This window comes from Pongo abelii, chromosome 9 (genome assembly GCF_028885655.2).
Source record: "Pongo abelii isolate AG06213 chromosome 9, NHGRI_mPonAbe1-v2.0_pri, whole genome shotgun sequence".
Lineage (NCBI taxonomy): Eukaryota > Metazoa > Chordata > Mammalia > Primates > Hominidae > Pongo > Pongo abelii.
This window is the reverse complement of record NC_071994.2, coordinates 56,546,989-56,566,328: the sequence shown is the minus strand read 5'-3', so window position 1 is coordinate 56,566,328 and position 19,340 is coordinate 56,546,989. Positions and strand designations below refer to the sequence as shown.

At 39.6% G+C, this 19,340-nt stretch overlaps 1 protein-coding gene and 1 long non-coding RNA gene across 8 annotated transcripts in view; one reads left to right on the top strand and one right to left on the bottom strand.

Moving 5' to 3' along the window:
* Nucleotides 1-19,340, top strand: part of LOC129048673 (protein kinase C-binding protein NELL1-like) — a 462,277-nt gene that overhangs the window by 953 nt on the left and 441,984 nt on the right. For all 7 annotated transcript variants that reach the window (XR_008511202.1, XR_008511203.1, XM_054524597.2 and 4 more), the window contains exon 2: nucleotides 7,518-7,646. Coding sequence is in view for 5 of the 7 variants with exons in the window: in XM_054524597.2 (XP_054380572.1) it covers nucleotides 7,518-7,646 (129 nt within the window). In the remaining 2 variants the exon portion in view is untranslated. The remainder of the gene's footprint in view (nucleotides 1-7,517; nucleotides 7,647-19,340) is intronic.
* LOC134762157 (uncharacterized) lies at nucleotides 674-9,285 on the bottom strand. Its single transcript, XR_010141871.1, has 3 exons — nucleotides 9,144-9,285; nucleotides 1,646-1,872; nucleotides 674-906 (listed from the first exon to the last, which is right to left on the bottom strand). It is a non-coding gene; the product is annotated as an uncharacterized LOC134762157 (long non-coding RNA).

Genomic DNA, 19,340 nt, shown 5'->3' with positions numbered 1-19,340 from the left:
AGGGTTCGGGGTGGGGAGGGGGAGCAAGGATGACGCGTGATTGTCTGAAGTCCCCACTTCGTTCTGCCTCCGGAGACGCAGTTGTGAGGACTCTCAGCGCATCTTCTTCCTTCTGCTTCCACCGGCTCCCTTGCCCAAAAGTCCCCTGGGGTTCGGAGACTGGCTTGCAGCCGCCTTCTTCAAAGAGCTAGTAGTAGATGCGGGGAGACTTGGGTGAGGTGAGGTGGGGTGAGATGTAGGAAATTGACAAAAATAGGGCCTGTCAACTGAGGGGAGTGTCGGAGGTTTGCAATCCTACCCAGCCATCCTCCGTACGCGCTGCCGACTTTGCACCCCAGAATCTGTGTGGTCATTCCCTTTCTCTTTATTCTCCCCCCTTTACCATCCTTATTTCCTTCTCTAGAGGCGTGGCCTTCTCTCTAGGCCAAAGAGCAAGTTCATCTGGAGAGGGCTAAGAAGGGGCGTCTGCCCTTGGTTGGCTCAAAAGTTCCCTCCGCTTGCGCCCAGGCGCCCCTCTTTGGCAGTTAGCCCGCTAGAAGAGCTAGCGTCTAGGAGCTTTCAGAGGGCCCTTCCCGCTTCCCCAGGACTGAGCAGGTAGCGGCTTTCGTCTGGTTAAGAATGTTGAGTATGGATTTCTCCAGGGACAAAAGAAACCTCCCATTCCGTTCCTTACCTCTATCCGAGCTTCCCAGGCTGCAAAGACGCCAAGGCTCAGTCTAGCTTAGAATAGTTGCTTCTTGAGTTCAGGCCCATCCGGATGGGTTAGTCTTTTAAAACCAGAACACGCTGAAGGAGTGCGCGCACCCCAGGACAGGCAAGACTAGTGCAGAGCGTGGGCTACAGGCTCTGAGCGCGAGAGTCTGGTGCTCGTGGACATCTTACAGAGGAACCGCAGACAGGAAGAAGCTAGATAGGGAGAGGGCAACCGGTTAGTGAGTTCACATCCCTAAGTGCACATCACTACGGAATATGCCTAAATCGTTTGTTCTCATTACTCTTTTGAAAAGTCGCCAAAGTACCCTTATCAAGGAATGGAACGTGTTTCAGGGTTCATTGCTTGTGGAGGGGATCTTTAAGAACAGGTATTTTCCCTCTTTCCACTTCCAATCCCCTTTAAATCTTGTAAAAATTTCGTTGTAGGGGAAGATTCATTCATGTATTTATTCATTCAACAAACGATGTCTTGCTGGGTGCCAGGATTTCTTATGCAAAGAGGAAATGACTTAGTCCTTGACTTCTAGGAACTTACAGCTTAGCTGGGAATCTAGATAGAAACTGGCAGGCATTTTAATTTTACAGATTGATGGGGGGTGGTGGAGAGGTAGGAGTATAAGTTTATATTAAGGAAATGTGGAGGACGGACAGTTTGAATTAATTCTAGGGAGGAGTGGTGGTCAGGGATTTGAGAGTTGTGCCTTCAAGGCTCTCTAGGGAGTTTTCCAGGTGGACAAAGTGGGAAGGCATTCTTGGCAGAGGGAGCAGATTGAGCAAAGGCAGGGAAGCATAGAAGGATCTGACCCACTGGTTGTGGCTGTTGCCTAGGGAGCTTGGGTTCTCAATGTCACTTGGCACTATTTGAACACTAGAGGCCACATATTTCTTCTACACACATTATCAGAAGAATCAGAGAGACGGGGGGAATTACCTCTCCATTTGTACACTTAAAATATCTTGTAGCTAGAGAGGGTATAAGCAGTAGCTTTCTGGAGGCAGCCCTCTGATTCTGTGCAGGAATCACCGTTTCCACATCATCCATCCACCCTCTTCTTAGGTAACAAAGGCTGGCTTGTGATTAGTTTATCAGCATCCAAACAGCTGCGTTGAAAGTTTCTTTGTCAAGTGGGACAATTGTTGTCTGGGCTGTTAACAGTCCTAGATGAAATAAACATGTGGTTCACTTAGTGAGCTGCTCAGATATCACCGGCATTTAATGGAACTGTGTAGATGATATCAGGCACATTTTAATTAAAGCAAGACTGCAGTGCAGACACAGTTGCATATGAAAAGATCTAATGATAGGTGTCATGAGGAGCTGCTTAAATCTGCCTTGTTCAGAGAACTTGTTTTAGAGTGCAAAGTGGAGTCAAGATGGGAGGTGCCATTCTCCAGTTCTTGTTATTTCTGGTTGAGAAATCATTCAGAGATGTTCAGGTACATCACTAATAATGAAAATTTAGAAGGCTACAATAACAGCAGTAATAACACACTATGAGTTTTCGCCAATGTTTTGACAGTGTGAATAATTGAAAACTCAATAATTATTCCCACATTGCTTTCCAGTTTGTTTTGGTCACCACGGTAGAGGGTGAAGGGAGTACCTACACCTGCAAAGCCCCTACTGACTAAGTGAATGTCTTTTGCTGCCACCTGCTGGAAAGGAGAGATTTTTTTTTTTTTTTGAGATGGAATTTTGCTCTTGTTGCCCAGGCTGGAGTGCAAGGACATGATCTCGGCTCACCACAACCTCCGCCTCCTGGGTTTAAGTGATTCTCCTGCCTCAGCCCCCCGAGTAGCTGGGATTACAGGCATGCACCACCACGCCTGGCTAATTTTGTATTTTTAGTAGAGATGGAGTTTCTTCATGTTGGTCAGGCTGGTCTCGAACTCCTGACCTCAGGTGATCTGCCTGCCTCGACTTCCCAAAGTGCTGAGATTACAGGTGTGAGCCACTGCGCCTGGCCAAGAGATTTTTTTGGAAGGAACTCTCAGGTGGATCATTAATTATGAATTGAATAATGGAACTGTGAACATGAGCCCCCAGCCTCCGGGGATCATGGAAAATACTGGCCAGCTTGGAACAGGCATAGAGCATATTCTTCAAGAAAATTGCTTTTGGGGTATTAAGGACCTTTGTAGGTGCCCAGGGGCCCAAACCTGATTAAGTGGTTGTGAAATTCTGTGGTTAAATGAGCTCTTGGATCATCATTCTAGCATTATTTTAGTCTGCATGGTCCAGAGGAAAACAGCTTTCACCATGGACAATGAGCAGGAGTAAATTTAAAGTCAGCTAGACCCGGGAGGATTTGCTGGAAAGCCTATGTCTGGGACCCCAAAGGTGAACTGAGTGGGCTGTGGGCCTGAGCATTCCCTGGGTGGGGGTGAGGAGCAGCCAATAGCAGCAGCAGCAGCAGCAGCAGGTATCTTTGTTAGGGTGGAGGTTCTGAATCCTAGTCAGGCCTCAAGTGCCTCTGTGACATTGACATGCTGCCTTCCAGGTTTTTAAAATATTTCTTCCCCAGGAGCTTTTTATCTTGCTTAATTGTAATTCCCAACTTCAGCCATTTGTAGAGCTGTTATGTCCAAAGTAGAGAACTTTAATAGAGTTTCCTAGGAAAGGGCAGGAGCTCCATGCTTGGACAAGAAGCAGAAACATTAAATTTTTTTTTTTTATGAGACCACAGTCACACTACATAAGGTTCAAGAGAGCCCATGTAAATGCTGCCTTATTAATAGGTTTTCTGATTCCCTAGGCAGTATGCAAAGTGCTATCCTTTACACATCCTGCTATGGGCAGGAGGCATTTTCATCCTGGTGGGGACCAATTAAAGGGAGAGAAGAAAACTATCCAGAAGCCTAATTGATTTCTCTTTTTTGGCTCTGATTTTATGAGGTGTTTTCATAATAAAAAGCAATACACTTATCTTAAAGCCAGAGAAGCTCCTTCTCTTTTGAGTTGTGGGCAGAGAGTTGGAGAGCGAATATAGATTTCATATATGGATTTTACAAGCAAACCCAGGGTGAGAGGCCCTTCTAGGTCAATTGGGCATGGAGAGAGGCTGGGAGGAAAGGGGCCATCTGTACCTTTTGTATGATTCCAGTGGAGTTGAGGACCAGGGAGCTGGAGTGGTCTGGAGAACTGATCTTATTAAAGACAGATGAAACAACTCCCAGTTGGGCACCACCTATGTGCCAGATTGAGCTGTTGAAGTGTGAATATAGTTTCCCCTGAGACCTCATGAGTCTGGTGTAACAGGTACCAGTATCTTTTTATACATGGTAACCCAAAACATGAAATTTCCTATAGCAGAAGATATGAAGCCACCCGTGTTATCGCTGATATGGGGTACTAGAGTTCTGAAGTCTCTGCTTCAGCAATCCCTTCAGGGAGGCAGGTATTAATATTCCTATTTTATGGATGAGGAAACTGAGGCTTGATAAATGAATGCTTTTTTTAAGGGCACAGAGTTAGTAGAGGGAAGAGACTGGACTGAAACTGGCTCTCAGTTTAGTGTTGTTTCCACAATACTTTCTGGATTGAAGGCACTGTGTTCTCATTTGGGGGTGGGGATTCAACGACACCATTGGGGTGTTCTGCTAGTTCTACAGAGTTTGTTCGGGTGTTTGGAGGCTTGCCCAATTAATTGCAGGGCTCTTAGTCTGGGAGATTTGAGCATCTTAAGGATGCCATTGTAGAAGGCCTTTAGTCCCTGCATCGGTCAATATTGTCATAATAATTTTGTATAACAAATAACCCCAAACTCAGTGGCTTGAAGCAAACCATTGATTTTGGTTCACACATCTGTAAATTGTGTTTGGGGTTGGCTTATCTAGGCTGCATTTGGCTGGGCTTGGTTTCAAACTCAGGTAGGCTGCCTGCTCCACACGTCTAGGTCTCCTTGGATCAGTGGACCAGCAGGGACATGTTCTTATCATGATGTGGAAGTAGATGAGAACAAACCTCACTGCACAAGCATATTCAAGCCTCTGCCTGCATAATGTTACTAACATCCCAGTGGCCAAAACAAGTTACATGGCTGGCCTCAAAGTCAAGAGATGGGGAGGTTTACTCCCATTGTAGTGGAAGGAACTGCAAAGCCACACAGTAAAGGCTGTGGATATGAGAGGGGTAAAGATTTGAGGCCAATATTCAGTCAACCACTGTCCTTTTAGAAAGTTTCCTTGGCTTGCATGTCATCCGTCATCTCATATTATCCCCAGATATGCATATTGCTCAGAGGTCATTGCATCAAAAGTATTGATCATGCACCAATTCATCAGATAATTAATCAGGTCTTAAGTTCAGAGCCTGCCTGCCATCTTTCCAGGCCTGTGAAAGGCACTTGGGCAACAGGGGTGCTTCCTTCTTCTTGCGTCTGGTGAAGGGCACATTCCCCAGACCACTTTCCAAATTCCTGGCCAGAGAAACACCAACTTGGAGGTCCCCTGAAATTTAATTTCTGCCCTTAAACATAAACCTTAGAACCCTCCAATTATATCTCAGAATTAGAATAACATCCAAGCTCCTTTTGGGTCACAGGGCTTATATGATCTGTCCCTTCTCTCTCTCCCTCTTTGGCCTCTCTTCTTTTTCTTTTCTTCTCTTTTCTTTCTTTCTTTTTTTTTTTTTTTTGATACAGAGTTTCACTCTGGCACCCAGGCTGGAGTGCAGTGGTGCTGCAGGATCTGCTTCCTGGGTGCAGGCGATCCTCCTAAGTAGCTGGGACCATAGGTGTACGCCACCACGCCCGGCTAATTTTTTGATCTTTTTGTAGAGACATGGTCTCCCTATGTTGCCCAGGCTGGCCTCAAACTCCTGAGCTCAAACAATCCTCCTGCCTCAGCCTCCCAAAGTGTTAGAATTACAGGTGTGAGCCACTGTGCCTGGTTGGCCTCATTTTCTATTTCTCTACCCCTGGCCCATTCAGTTTCAGCCATGCTGGCCTTTTTGCTGTTCTTAGGACACTCCCAATTTGTTCCCCGTTTGCATGCACCCTTCTCTGCATGTGGAAAGCTTCCTCCCATCTTGCTTTTTCTAGTCATTCAAGTTTCAGCTCAAAAGAACCTTTTCAACCCCCCTTTCTAAAGTAGAAACCCCATCCAAGTTGCTTTCTATCCCATTACTCTATTTTCTTCATGGCATTTATTGCCATCTCAGATTATCTTATTCATTTGTTTATTTTTTGCCCTCCGCCCACCTAACCCACAGGAATGCGAGCTCCATGAGCACATCACCAGTGCCTAGCAATGTGTGTGCTATATAGTAAGCACTCAGTAATACCTGTTGAAAAAATTATGAAATGAATGAATGCAGAGTGAATGGAAGGAAGACATCTTTGGGTCAACTGGAAGGGGAAAACTTAAATCTTCAATTCAGGGGACAAGGGGAAGTCTGATAGAAACTGAGAAAGCATTTATAGACACTTTGTCTGCCTTGGCAATAACCGGTTTCAGCTCTAAAGAGGCCTTTCTGACCAACCGTCTGTTGACAGAAGCCTAGCAGGTCCTGTTTCCTAACAGGAAAAGAGTAAGGAAAGAGTAGATTTCCTTCTCCAAGGCTGTATGACCAGGGGTTAAGGTGGGAGGACAGGTGAGGTGGTGACAGCTTATGATGTCCCAGTGAACATGCACGCAGTGGGTGCAAGCCCTCCAAATCTTGTCTCAGTGACTGCATTACCATCAGATGAGAGTTGACAGCTGTTGCTGATTAAAACATTTCCAAAAGCATAGTCAAAATTGCACTATTGAGATGATAAGTGTAGATAGACATAGCCTTTATGAATAGCTTAAACACAGCCCCTTAGAGTGATCACTAGCCTTACTAATACATATAGTTGGAAATCACTTTGCAATCATGAATGAATCATTGCTCAGAGCACCCCCTGGGTGAGAGGCATCTTTAGGGATTTGTCTTTCTCAGACAAGGGAAGAGGAGGCTCAGGGCTGTATTTCTCTGCATTAAGATTCTCTAAAAAGAGTTATCAGGGTATCTGGCTTTCCATCCAGGAATCCCCTTGGATGGAAATATATATCCATTATTCCAGGGATTCTCCTTCCTGGCCAGTCCCTCTGCCACCCTTCTTCAACAGGGACAGGGTCCTTTTCCACTTTTTTCCTTCTTAGCACAGGTGATTGTGCCTGATTAATTAAGGAACACTTTGTGGAGGTGTTTACTGGTGGTGGTGGGTCAGATTTTGCTACTGCATCTGTCTCTGAGGCAGGTAGATCAGGGCCACAATCTTGTATCCGCAGTCACTACCTCTATAAAGCTTGGAAACCCAGTTTCTTCATAACTCACCTGAAAGCAAAACCTATCCTGAGTTGAACTCATTTCATGGCAAGACTTGATCTAAACTGATATCAACCAATTTATCATCTTTATTTATGCCAATTAGAGAAATATGTCATACTTTTTGCTTCAGATATGTTGTATTTGATTATGGGGTTCTGAGTTAGACTTTGCTAAAAATGTTACATAAAATGTAGTATATAGGCCATATTACCTTTCTAACATATGGCACCTTCTGAATTCTGAACTATATTTAACCCCAGGAGTTTTGGATAAGAAATTATCAATCTATAATTGGGGGTGGGGTTGGGGGAAGGAACAAAGAAACTACAGTATTAGCGGGGTAAGGGAGCAAAGATTTGCTTTTCTTTTCCCTCCATAGACAAAGACTCTCCAAGCACTCATCATTGGCTTCCTTGTATTCCCTGCCACTCCCTGACTCTGTAACCTCTACTCGATAATGCTACTAACAGTCAGCGTTTTAAGCCCAAACAACTCTGTTCCTTTCCAGTGGTGGGCTTTGGGATGGACCCTGACCTTCAGATGGATATCATCACCGAGCTTGACCTTGTGAACACCACCCTTGGAGTTGCTCAGGTGTCTGGAATGCACAATGCCAGCAAAGCATTTTTATTTCAAGGTAAAGGCACCTCCTTTCTTGCATGGTGGCAGAGGTTGGGGAGGACGGTCTGTATGGGGAGTGCTCATTTGTTGTGTGTTTGTCTGGAGATCGCCTTTGCTATTTCTCTTGTGTTGCTGTCCTGAGTGTTTAGATATGCAGGGGGTATTATTCTGAGGGCAGGAGGGAGGCATTAGAGATCATGGTGGTGAAATATTTGGTTTGGCAGTGAAATATTTCCTTGATTTTGGTGAGGATCTAAAGTGGGATGAATTCATAAAATACTTGAAAGCCATTGACCAGCCATATTATTGTTACAGGATATTTCTCTAGCTGTTATCAATATCTTTGCCTGTACTTATACCTATACCTATATTTACATCTTTCATCCAGTGGATAGGCCATAAGGACAGAGAAAAACTTATGGCTGCATTCTCCTTGGGGTAGAGCTTACTCAGTTCTGCCCACTATAAGCTGGACCACAATTCATTACATCATTCAGCAAGCATTTATAGAGAAAACATGGTATGGTTCTTAGAAGCGTGGTGTTTCTCACAATTTTGGAGGCTGTGGAGTCCAAGAATAAGGCATCAGCAGATTTGGTACCTAGTGGGAGCTGGCTCTGTCTGCTTCCAAGATGATGCCTTGTTACTGTGTCCTGTGGAATGCTGTGTCCTCATATGGTGGAAGGGATGGGAAGGCAGAAAAATAACTAGCTAGTTACCTTTCTAAAGACACTAATCCATTCATGAGGGCAAAGACCTCATAATTTAATCACTGCCTAAAGGCCCCACGTCTTAATACTAATGTGCTGGAGATTAAGTTTTAATATGAATTTTGGTGGGACACAAATATTCAAATCAGCAAAGTGATATGTCAACAGATACTTAAAAAATGGATAGAAAGCCTGGTATAGGAAGGAGTGGGTCCTCAGAGCATTCTGAATAGAGGAAATAGTATATATAAAGGTAAGGCAAAAGCCAACAAAAAGACTTTCACGTGGTGGAAGGATGGTGAATGTCTGGAGGGGTAGACAGGGACTAGGTTACATGGGACTCTGTTGGCAGAGCCGATATTCTGCTGATATTCTGCTGATATGTGTGGGTTTGGGTGTACTGATGACTTATGGCTGGTGTCCATTTTCATAGGTGGGATGCTATATGCTTTTTGTTACCTGTTTTAAGTATTACCCTTGCCCATAGGCCAGTTAACAGCTTTGTGCTTTACTCTCAGAGAAGTGGAGCCTTTGTAGAGGTTTAAACAGGGAAATGAACTGACGAGATACCATAGTAAGGCAGCCTGGATATTGCTCTACGAAAATGTCTGGCAGCATTCTTTTAACTCAGCCTTTTATGATGATAACAAAAGGATTATTTTAGCATGGCTGAACCAACATAATAGAATGAGATTTACATATTTACAGTGCAGATAACAAGACTTGTTAATGATATATAGCAAATCTACAGTTATTATGTAATGATATATAATAAGACTATGGACATACTAATTTTCACTTACTCCTTATTAATGAATTGATGAAGTATGTAAGCTGGGTATGGCTAAAAGACTAGACTGAATTACTTTGTTTTTGCATTGTGTGAGATCTGCCCAGTCACTGTTGAGAGTCCATACCTTTCTTGATCTGAGCAAGGCTGCTGACACTTTATAAACAAAGTTGCTATGGAAACCTGGCTGCTCTGTAAGCTTCAAGAGGGCAGGAGTCCTGCTGATCTAGATACTCCTAGATCCTCAGGGCCAACTATTGTGCATGAAACATAGTAGGTGATTAATAAACATTTTGAATGGAATTAAAATTTCTTTTGTGCTATGTACCTTGTAAAAAGCTTACTGCTTGCTTTAGTCACTACTATTCATTCCACCAGTGTAGGTGCCCTGGGCTGGAACTCTACTCTCTAATCTGTGTATTCTCTGTTTTGGCAACCGTCTCTGTGATGTCTGCCCAGCTACAACAACTGGGAGGGATTTTCAGCTTCTTTGGAGGGAAGAGTAACTTCTTTATGGAACTTTGACTGAGAAGGCCTTTCTCTTATATCCCCTGTGATTATATTCGGCTCACCTAGAAAATTCAGGATAATCTCCCCCATCTCAAGATCAGTAACTTAATCACATTTGCAAATCACTTCTGTCATGTAAGGTAACATAATCATAGATTCTGTCAATTAGCACCTGGACATTTTTGGGGAGCCATTATTTTGTTTACCACAAAGTCTGCCCTCTAGATCCCAAAGATTCATGTCTGTCCCACATGCAAAATACATTCACCCCATCCCAGTATCTCAAAAAGTCTTAATCCATCATAGCAACAACTCAGAGATTGAAATCTCCCCTAATCTCAGCTGAAAAATTCTACATCTCATTAAGTAATGTAAATCAGATATGGGTGAGACAGTGGGTATAATCCATTTTGGGGGAAAAATTTCTCTCTATTGCAGTCCCATGAAACTAGAAAACAGGTAATCTGCTTCCAAGATACAATGGCAGGACAGGCATAAGATACCAGTTATAGATATTTCTGTTCCAAAGGAAGGAAATGGAAAGAAGAAAGGAGTCACTGGTCCCAGACAATTGTGAAATTCAGCAGTGCAAACTCCACTGGAGTCAAGTCTTAGAAATAATCCTCCTTGGTTTTGGCTCTGTCTTCTGGCTTGTGGCTCATTCCTCTGAGATGTCGTTCGTTTTTCATGAAGTATAGCATTTGTTTGCAGTTGAGTAGTTTTATCAGCTTGTTTCCTGCCTGTAAAGTTTTGGGGGTTTGTCAGACATCTTTCACTGTGTCCTCTCTCAGTCTTCTTCAGTCCAAATTGGCAGCGTTTCTGTTGGTATAATATTCTCAAGAAACTTGAAGGTCTCCTGTCCACTGGACAAGCAGCTTATCCACAGATCTGTCCTAGATAATGCTGTCTCTATTTCTGACTACTTCTGAGATGGCTGAAGAGAATCCGTGACTCACATACTGATCTCTACAAAGAGGCCTCTAGGTGATTGAATATTTTGATCTTTTGATCCTTCTAAGGCACTATCAAAAAGTTGTTTGGCCACAACTTGGCTCTAGAGCAGGCTTTCCTGATAGTGTATCTCCTTTTATTGTGTTTTGCAATCTGGATAGGCTGAGAACTCCCTGAATTATCAAGTCCTGACTCCTTTTTCCTTAACAGCTCTTCTCTCAATCCCTCACTATTCTCTCACATTTTGCCATAAACAGCAAGAAGAAATCAGACTGTACCTTCAACACTTTGCTTGGAAATCTCCTCACCTAAATATCCAAGTTTATTTTACTTTCCACATAACTACAGGACAAAATGCAGATAAGCTTTCTGGCATCATGTAACAAGGATCCTCCATCTTTGGGTATTCATTCAATAATACGTCCCTCATTTCCTTTTAAGCCTTCGCTGGGACCACTTTTAACGTCTATATTTATTTTTAACTCCCTGTTGAAGGCAACTGGCCTTTTCTACCAAGCTCCTTAAAAATTTTCCAGGCTCTACCTATTACCCAATGCCAAAGCCTCTTCCACATTTTTAGGTATTTGTTACAGCAGCACCCCACTTCCAGTTACCTAAAGTTTGCATTGGTTTCTTACTGGTGTTATAACAAATTTCTACAAATTTAGTAACTTAAAATAAATTTATTGTCTTACACTTCTGGAGGTCATAAATTCAAAAAGAGATTTATGGGGCTAAAACCAAGGTGTTAGTAGAGCTGTGTTCTTTCTGGAAGCTCTACTGAACATTCAGTTCATTGCCTGTTGCAGCTTCCAGAAATTGCCACATTCCTTGGCTCACAGCTGCATCAGTCCAAGGTCGACTTCTGTTGTCACATTTCCTTCTCTCTGATTCTGTCATCATATTGTCTTCTCTGATACTGACCTTCTGCTTTCCATTTTCCCTTATAAGAAATCTTGTGAATATGTTGGAACCACCCAGGTAATCTAAGTATTCTCATCTCAAGATTCATAATTTAATCACATCTGCAAAATCTTTTTTTTGCCATATAAGATGATGTATTTACAGGTTCTGGGGATTAAAATATGAATATCTTTTGGGGCCCATTATTCTATCATAGAATGGCTAAGCATTGTTGGGCATAAATATGAACATAATGATGTTTCCTGAGTACTACAATTGAATCTTCCTTTTTCTAGGGCAGTATGGTCCGATCAAAATGTATTGTGAGCTGCATCTTTAATTTTAAAATCTGTAAGAGCCACATTAAAAAAGTAAAAAGAAACAGGTAAAATTAATTATATATTTTATTTAACCCAACATGTAAAAAATATCATTTCAACATATGGTCAACTTAAAAATATATTAATAAGATATTTTACTTTTTTTAAAAAAACAAAGCCTTCAAAATTAATTGGTATTTTACACTTAAAACACATTCCGATTTGCATGCTAAATTTTTAATCTGTAGTAATTGATATGTATTTTGATTTCATAAAATTTAAAGTTAAAAAAGTAGATTCATCAAATTATTCTGTACAGACAATTATTAGATTAAAAAATTAAACAGCTTTATTGAGGTATAATTATATTATAATAAACTGTGTATTCAAAATATACAACTTGGTAATTTTAATATACAAATATACCTGTGCAGCCATCACCACAATCAAGAAAAATGAACATAGTTATCACCCAAAAAGTTTACCTTTTTTCTTTTATAATTCCTCCCACCTTCTTCTCCCAACCTCCACTTCTAGGCAATTATTGATCTGCTTTCTGTCACTATACACTAATTTGCATTTTCTAGAATTTTATATAAATAGAATCATACAATATGTGCTTTTTTGATCTGGATTCTTTTACTCATTATGGGTGTTTTGAGATTTATACATATTGTAGCATGTAAAGTGCTTTTCTTACAGGCAATATATAGTTGGGGGCTAACTTTTTTTTTAAACCAATAAAATAATTTGTGTTTTTTCATCAGCGTATTTAGACTATTTACATTTAATGTGATTATTGACATGATTATATTTAAATTTATCTTCTCGTGATTTGTTTCCTACCTGTTCCATGTATTCTTTGCTCCCTTTCCCCTCTTTATGTCTTCTTTTGGATTAATTGAATATTTTTTACAATTTTGTTTTATCTTCTTTGTTGGCTTGTTAGCTATAACTCTTTGTTTTGCTATTTAGTTTATGAACTCCTGACTACATTGTTATTTTTATTTAATGAGTCAATTATCTTTTAAGCAGATTTAGATAATAAAATCAATTATATGTTTAACTCATGTAGTTTCTTTTTTTCCCCACCTTTTGTTTTAGGTTCAGGGGGTACCTGTCCAGATTTGTCATATGGGTAAATTATGTGTTGCTGAGGTTTGATATACAAATGATCCCATCACCCAGGTAGTGAGCATAATTCCCTATAGGTAGTGTTTCAGCCCACAAACTCCCTCCCACTCTCCCGCTTGAAGTGGTCCCCAGTGTCTATTTTTCCCATCTGTGTCTGTACTCTTGCAGTTTCTGTTTTCTGTGTTCTTCATTCTTTTGTGTAACTTTATATTTCTACCTGATATTATTTTCATCCTGCCTGAAGGACTTTCTTTAACATTTAACATTTCTTTCTTCACTAATATTTCTTATAGTGCAGGTCTGCTGGTGATGAATTCTTTTAGATTTTGTACGTCTGCAAAAGTCTTTATTTTGCTTTTATTTTTGAAATATATCTTTGCTAAGTATAAAATTCTGGGTCGACAGGTTTTTTTGTCCCCATTCTTTAAAGATGTCTTTTCCCTTATATTGTTTCCAACAAGAAGTCTGTTGTTATTATATTTTTGTTCCTCTGGAGACAAGTATTTTTCCCTGCTTTTAAGACTTTCTCTTTATCACTGATTTTGAGCAATTTTATTATGATGTCCCTGGTGTGGTTTTTGTCACGTTTCTTGCATATGAACTCTATTGAACTTGGGAAAAATTTGGCCATTATGTCTTTAAATATTTTTTCTGCTCCTTCCTTTTTTTTTTTTTCTGTAGTGACTACAATTACATGTATATATTTGACTGCTTAAAGTTGTTCCATAACTAATTGATATTATATTTATTTAAAATATTTACTAAGGCCAGGTATGGGGGCTCACACCTGTAATCCCAACACTTTGGGAGGTTTGAGGCAGGAGGATTGCTTGAGCCCAGGAATTCAAGACCAGCCTGGGCAACGTAGTGAGACCCCCATCTCTACAAAAAATAAAACAAAAATTATTTTAAAAGACTAAAAATTAAATTAAAAAAATTTAAAACATTATTCCTTTTTCTCTCTGTGTATAATTTTTGATCATTTTCATTGTTATGCCTTCAAGGTTACTAAACTTCTGTATTATCTGTCATTAGTATCAGTGTATTTTTTACCTCATATATTGTAGTTTTAACTCTGTAAGTTCAGTTTGACTGTGTAAAAAATCTTCCATGTTTCTACCTAACTCTTTGAATATATGAAATACAGTCTAATAACTGTTTTAATGTTGTTAATTGAAAAGTCTAATAATTGTTATCAATGCTGAGCCAATTTTGATTGACTGATTTTTCTCCTCATTACTTCTTCCTTCCCTGCCTCTTAATTTTTGATTAATGGCCAGTCATTGTGAATTTTACCTTCTTTGGTACTGAGCTTTTGTGTATTTTTATAAATACCTTTGAGTTTTGTTCTAGTTACTGGGAAACAATTCAATTCTTTTAGATCCTACTTTAAAGGTTTGTTAGATGGGCCCAGAGAAGTGCTAGTGCTTGTAGTTAGGGTAGAACTAATTATTTACCATCACTGAGGCAAGATCCTTCAGCATGCTCTACCCAACGACTCATAAGTCATGGGATTTTCCAGTTTGACTGGCGGAAATAGGTACTATTTCTGGCCCTTGTGTGTGCTGGATACTGTTGCCTTTTGGGTGGGTCTTTCCTGTCCTTGGGTAATTTTCTAATATGCATGCACAGGTTAGTACTCAGTTGAATACTGATTTTGGGTAGATCTGTGTTTCTATCTTTGTGCTGCTATCTTCTCTTGTGTATGCTGTCCTGTGAAATCTAGGTGCCTTGGTCTCCCCAGACTCTCAGCTTTCTCTCCGCAACTCAAGGAGATTGCCTGAGTTCTGCCTTCCTATGCTATGCCTGGAACTCCCTCAGAGCAGTAAGCTATGGTAATTATAGGGCTCATCTCTTTTGTATCCCATCTCTGAAGGATCACTGCCCTTCATTGACTGATGGCTAGTGTCTTGAAAACTGTAGTTTCATCAAATATTCACTATAAATCTAAATTAAAATTAATTAATTATGCAAAATTGGAAATTCATTTCCTCAGCCACACTAGCCATATTTCATGTGCTCAATTGCTTTATGTGGCTAGGGGTTACCATATAAGACAGTACAGATCTGGAGATGCTCAGAAATTTTACTGTTTCACCACAGCTCTGTTCATATAGACAGGCTTCAAAAATCCTGTATTTTAAGGTTAATGTATGATAGCAACTATCAAGCTACTTAAGCTCTCTATCTCAAAATACTCCCATTTGCTCACTGATAGGGTGGGGGTAATAATAGTACCTACTATATATGGTTGTAGTGAGGGTGAAATAATACATATAAAGTGCTTGAACAGTACTTTGTGGTGAGCTCTCATTAAACTTGAGTCTAGCTTTGGCTTTTTTTCCCTCATGTGTATCATCTGCCTTATGTGTTATTGATGTCAGATTTTAGCCCAGAGGTAGATTAGGATAGTGGAAAAAGCAGAAGACTGGGGAAGGGCAGAAGATTAAAATTAGCATTTTTTGTTTTAATTTATTTCATCCTCACTACTATGATATAAAATAGGTACTATTATTACCCCCTTTTATCAGTGAGTAAATCGAAGTATTTTGAGGCAGTATTTAAGGGTGACAGTGGATACGTCTCTTGATGTCTTCAAGCCTCAGTTTCCTTGTCTGCAAATGGGACGAATAAAGAGACTGATAAGAATTCAATGACTACGTATGGGAAAGCACTTCAAAAGTGCAAAGTGTAAAAAAAAAACAGTTCATTATTCTTTCATTTATTTTTATTTCTCCTAATATTTCACCATCTGATGTCCAGCTGTGAATTGTGTGTTCAGAGAATGAAAACCTTCATTTCAATGCTAGCCTATTAATAATATCGATACATTTAAATAGAAACCTCACTTAACTGGGAACATTTCTACAGTACCAATTCGAAAGCCTGGTAGGATTTATTTTGGGGCTAGCCAGCTTTTGAGTTATCTTTGTTACTGCTGTCTTTGTAGAGCACAAAGAATTGAGTAAGTAAGATTTTTATTTTCTTCTTGCTTGAAATTTTTTTAGGGTGTTAAAAGGAAAACTTTAGACAAATTAAATTTAACAGAATTTAATTGAGCAAAGAATGATTAGTGAATCAGGCGGCCCCCGGAACCAGAATAGGTTCAGAGAGACTGTTACTGCCGCGTGGTTGGAGAGGATTTATGGACAGAAAAGGGAAAGTGATGTACAAAAAATGGAAGGAGGTGTGCTACAGAAACAGCTGAATTTGTTGTAGCTTGGCATTTGCCTTGTTCGAACATGTGGCCACTGTGGCGGAAACTCGGTGATCAATATGAGTAGGTTACAGTCTGTTTACACACCCAGTTAGGTTACAGTTCACTATATATGGAGAAACTTTCAGGTGGAATTTACAAGGAGGAAGCTTTAGGCTAAACTTAATTTAACAATTCTCCCCTTTCAGTGCCCTCTCCAAATTGAGAAGCTGACCAAAACTCTAGGCGTTGAAGTGACTCTGTCATTATTGTAAATATATTTAGTTGGTCTCAAATATCACTGGGAAATAGTGGAACATATGGGTATAGGGGCTTCAGTTTTTTTTTTTTTTTTTTTAATAGAGGTTAGAGTAGAGGGGTCCCTTTAATGCTGGAATCTCCTGTTTTCAGGAGAGAAAAAAACACCTGGTCTGTTTTGGGATCTCTTTTTTTTTTTTAATTTTTAGTTTGATTATGTTATATTTAGTATGAGTGACTTCATTTTGATTTGATCTGATCTGGTCTGTTAGGGACTAGTATATGAGTTTTGTCTAAAAGAAGGCCTCTCCTAATTTTGTTTAATAATTCTTTTAGTGAGATTTTTTCTTATTATTTAATTTTTATGAGTACATTATTACATGTGGTATTGAATATTTTGATACAGGCATACAATGTGTAATAGTGGTCAGATATTAATGTAGATGAGTGTGACCAAAACTTAGGACTTTAGTGCTATTTTTGTTATTATTTTGAATTTTTGGTCTCAGTATGTCATATGTCATCTGGTGTCTTTATGACTATGTATTTTTGTTTATTGAGTTTTTGTAGTTTCAGTAGAAGACAGACTATTTGACATTTTATGAATGGCTGTATATAGACATTTACAATTTTTGGGAGAATGTAGTATGCCAGGGAGACTGGTATTATGAAGATTAGGAAGATAATGTTAAGAATACGGAGTATGTTTTTTGGTTAGGGTCTTTATGAACTAAACTAAGTTTTTTTTTTTTTTTTTTTTCAAGACAGTCTCACTCTGTCGCCCAGGTTGTAGTGCAGTGGCACAGTCTCTGCTCACTGCAACCTCTGCCTCCTGGGTTCAAGCGATTCTCCCACCTCAGCCTCCTGAGTAGCTGGGATTACAGGTGCTCACCACCACACCCAGCTAATTTTTTGTATTTTTAGTAGAGACGGGGTTTCACCATGTTGGCCAGGCTGGTCTTGAACTCCTGACCTCAACTGATCTGTCCACTTCGGCCTCTCAAAGTTCTGGGATTACAGGCATGAGCCACCATGCCCGGCCTACTCTAACTAAAATTAAATTGGTCAAAGAATAAGTTAGACAGACTATTTGTTTTAACTAAGTAGTCTGTTTTATTAATCTCGTATAATTGAATCCCTATAATGCTCAACATATTTTTTAATGTGTAACAAGAAGTGTCACTAACCATATAGATTTTTTCCTGTTTAATAAGTATGCAATTTAAAGTAAATTATTTATTTTATTTAGTATACTTTTAGTAAGAGAATTTAAAGAAGTCCATTGTGTAACCATAGTTTTCGTAGTAGAATTTGTTATAGAGGCTACTATGAGAGAGAACTTTTTTTTATTTTTTAAATTAAAAAAGTTTTGTCTTTGCTTTTAAAAATAATTTCAACTTTTATTTTAGATTCAGAGGGTACATGTGCAGATTTGTTACTTGGGTATATTGTGTGATGCTGAGGTTTGGTATGTAATTGATCTGGTTACCCAGGTAGTAAGCATAGTACCCAGTGGTTTTTCAACTCTTACCCATCAATCTCTTCCCCCTCTAGTAGTTCCCGGTGTCTGTAGCTGCCATCTTTATGTTCATGTTTATCCAATGTTTAGCTCCCACTTATAAGTGAGAACCTGTAGTATTTGATTTTCTGTTTCTGCATTAATTTGCTTAGGATAATGGCCTCCAGCTGCATCCATGTTGTTGCAAAGAACATGATTTCATTCTTTCTTTTTATGGCTGTGTGATATTCCATGGTATATACATATATACCACATTTTCTTTATCCAATCCACCATTAATGGGCATCTAGATTGATTGCATGTCTTTGCTATTGTGAATAGTGCTGCAACAAACATACGAGTACATGTGTTTTTTGGTAGAATGATTTATTTGCTTTTGGATATATCTGTTATATACCCAGTGATGGGATTGGTGAGTCAATGGTTCTGTTTCAGTTCTTTGAGAAATCTCCAAACTGCTTTCCAGAGTGGCTGCACTCATTCACATTCCCACCAACAGTGTATAAGTGTTTCCTTTTCTCTGCAGCCTCACGAACATCTGTTGTATTTTGACTCTTTTGAGCATCCATTGTATTTTGACTCTTTAATGATGGCCATTCTGACAGGTGTGAGATGGTATCTGTGGTTTGGATTTGCATCTCTCTAATGATGAGTGATGTGGAGCGTTTTTTCATATGCTTATTGGCTGCTTATATGTCTTCTTTCTTCTTTTGAAAAGTGTTTGTTCATGTCCTTTGCTCACTTTTTAATTTTGTTATTTGGTTTTTGCTTGTTCAATTGTTTAAGTTCCTTATAGATTCTGGATCTTAGACCTTTGTTGGACGCATAGTTTGCAAATATTTTCTCTCATTGTGTATGCTGCCTGTTTACTCTGTTGATAGTTTTCTTTTGCTATGCAGAAGCTCTTTAATTAGGTCCTACTTGTAAATTTTTGTTTTTCTTGTGATTGCTTTTGAGGCACTAGCCATAAATTCTTTGTCAAGGCTGATGTCCAGAATGGTATTTTCTGGGTTTTCTTCTAGGATTTTTATAGTTTGAGGTCTTACATTTAAATCTTTAATCCATCTTGAGTTAATTTTTGCATATGGCGAAAGACAGGAGTCTATTTCCATTCTTCTGTATATGGCTCGTCAGTTATTCCAGCACCATTTATTGAACAGGAAGTCCTTTCCCCATCACTTATCTTTGTCCATTTAGTAAAGATCAGATGGTTGTAGGTGTGTGGTTTTATTTCTGGATTCTCTATTCTGTTCTATTGGTCAATGAGCTTGTTTCTGTACTAATACCATGCTGTTTACTGTAGGTTACTGTAGCCTTATAGTATAGTTTGGTAATAGAAAATATAGAAGTGGGGTAATGTGATGTTTCTGTGGGGTAATGCTCTTTCTGCTTAAGAATGTTTTGGTTATGTCAGCTCTT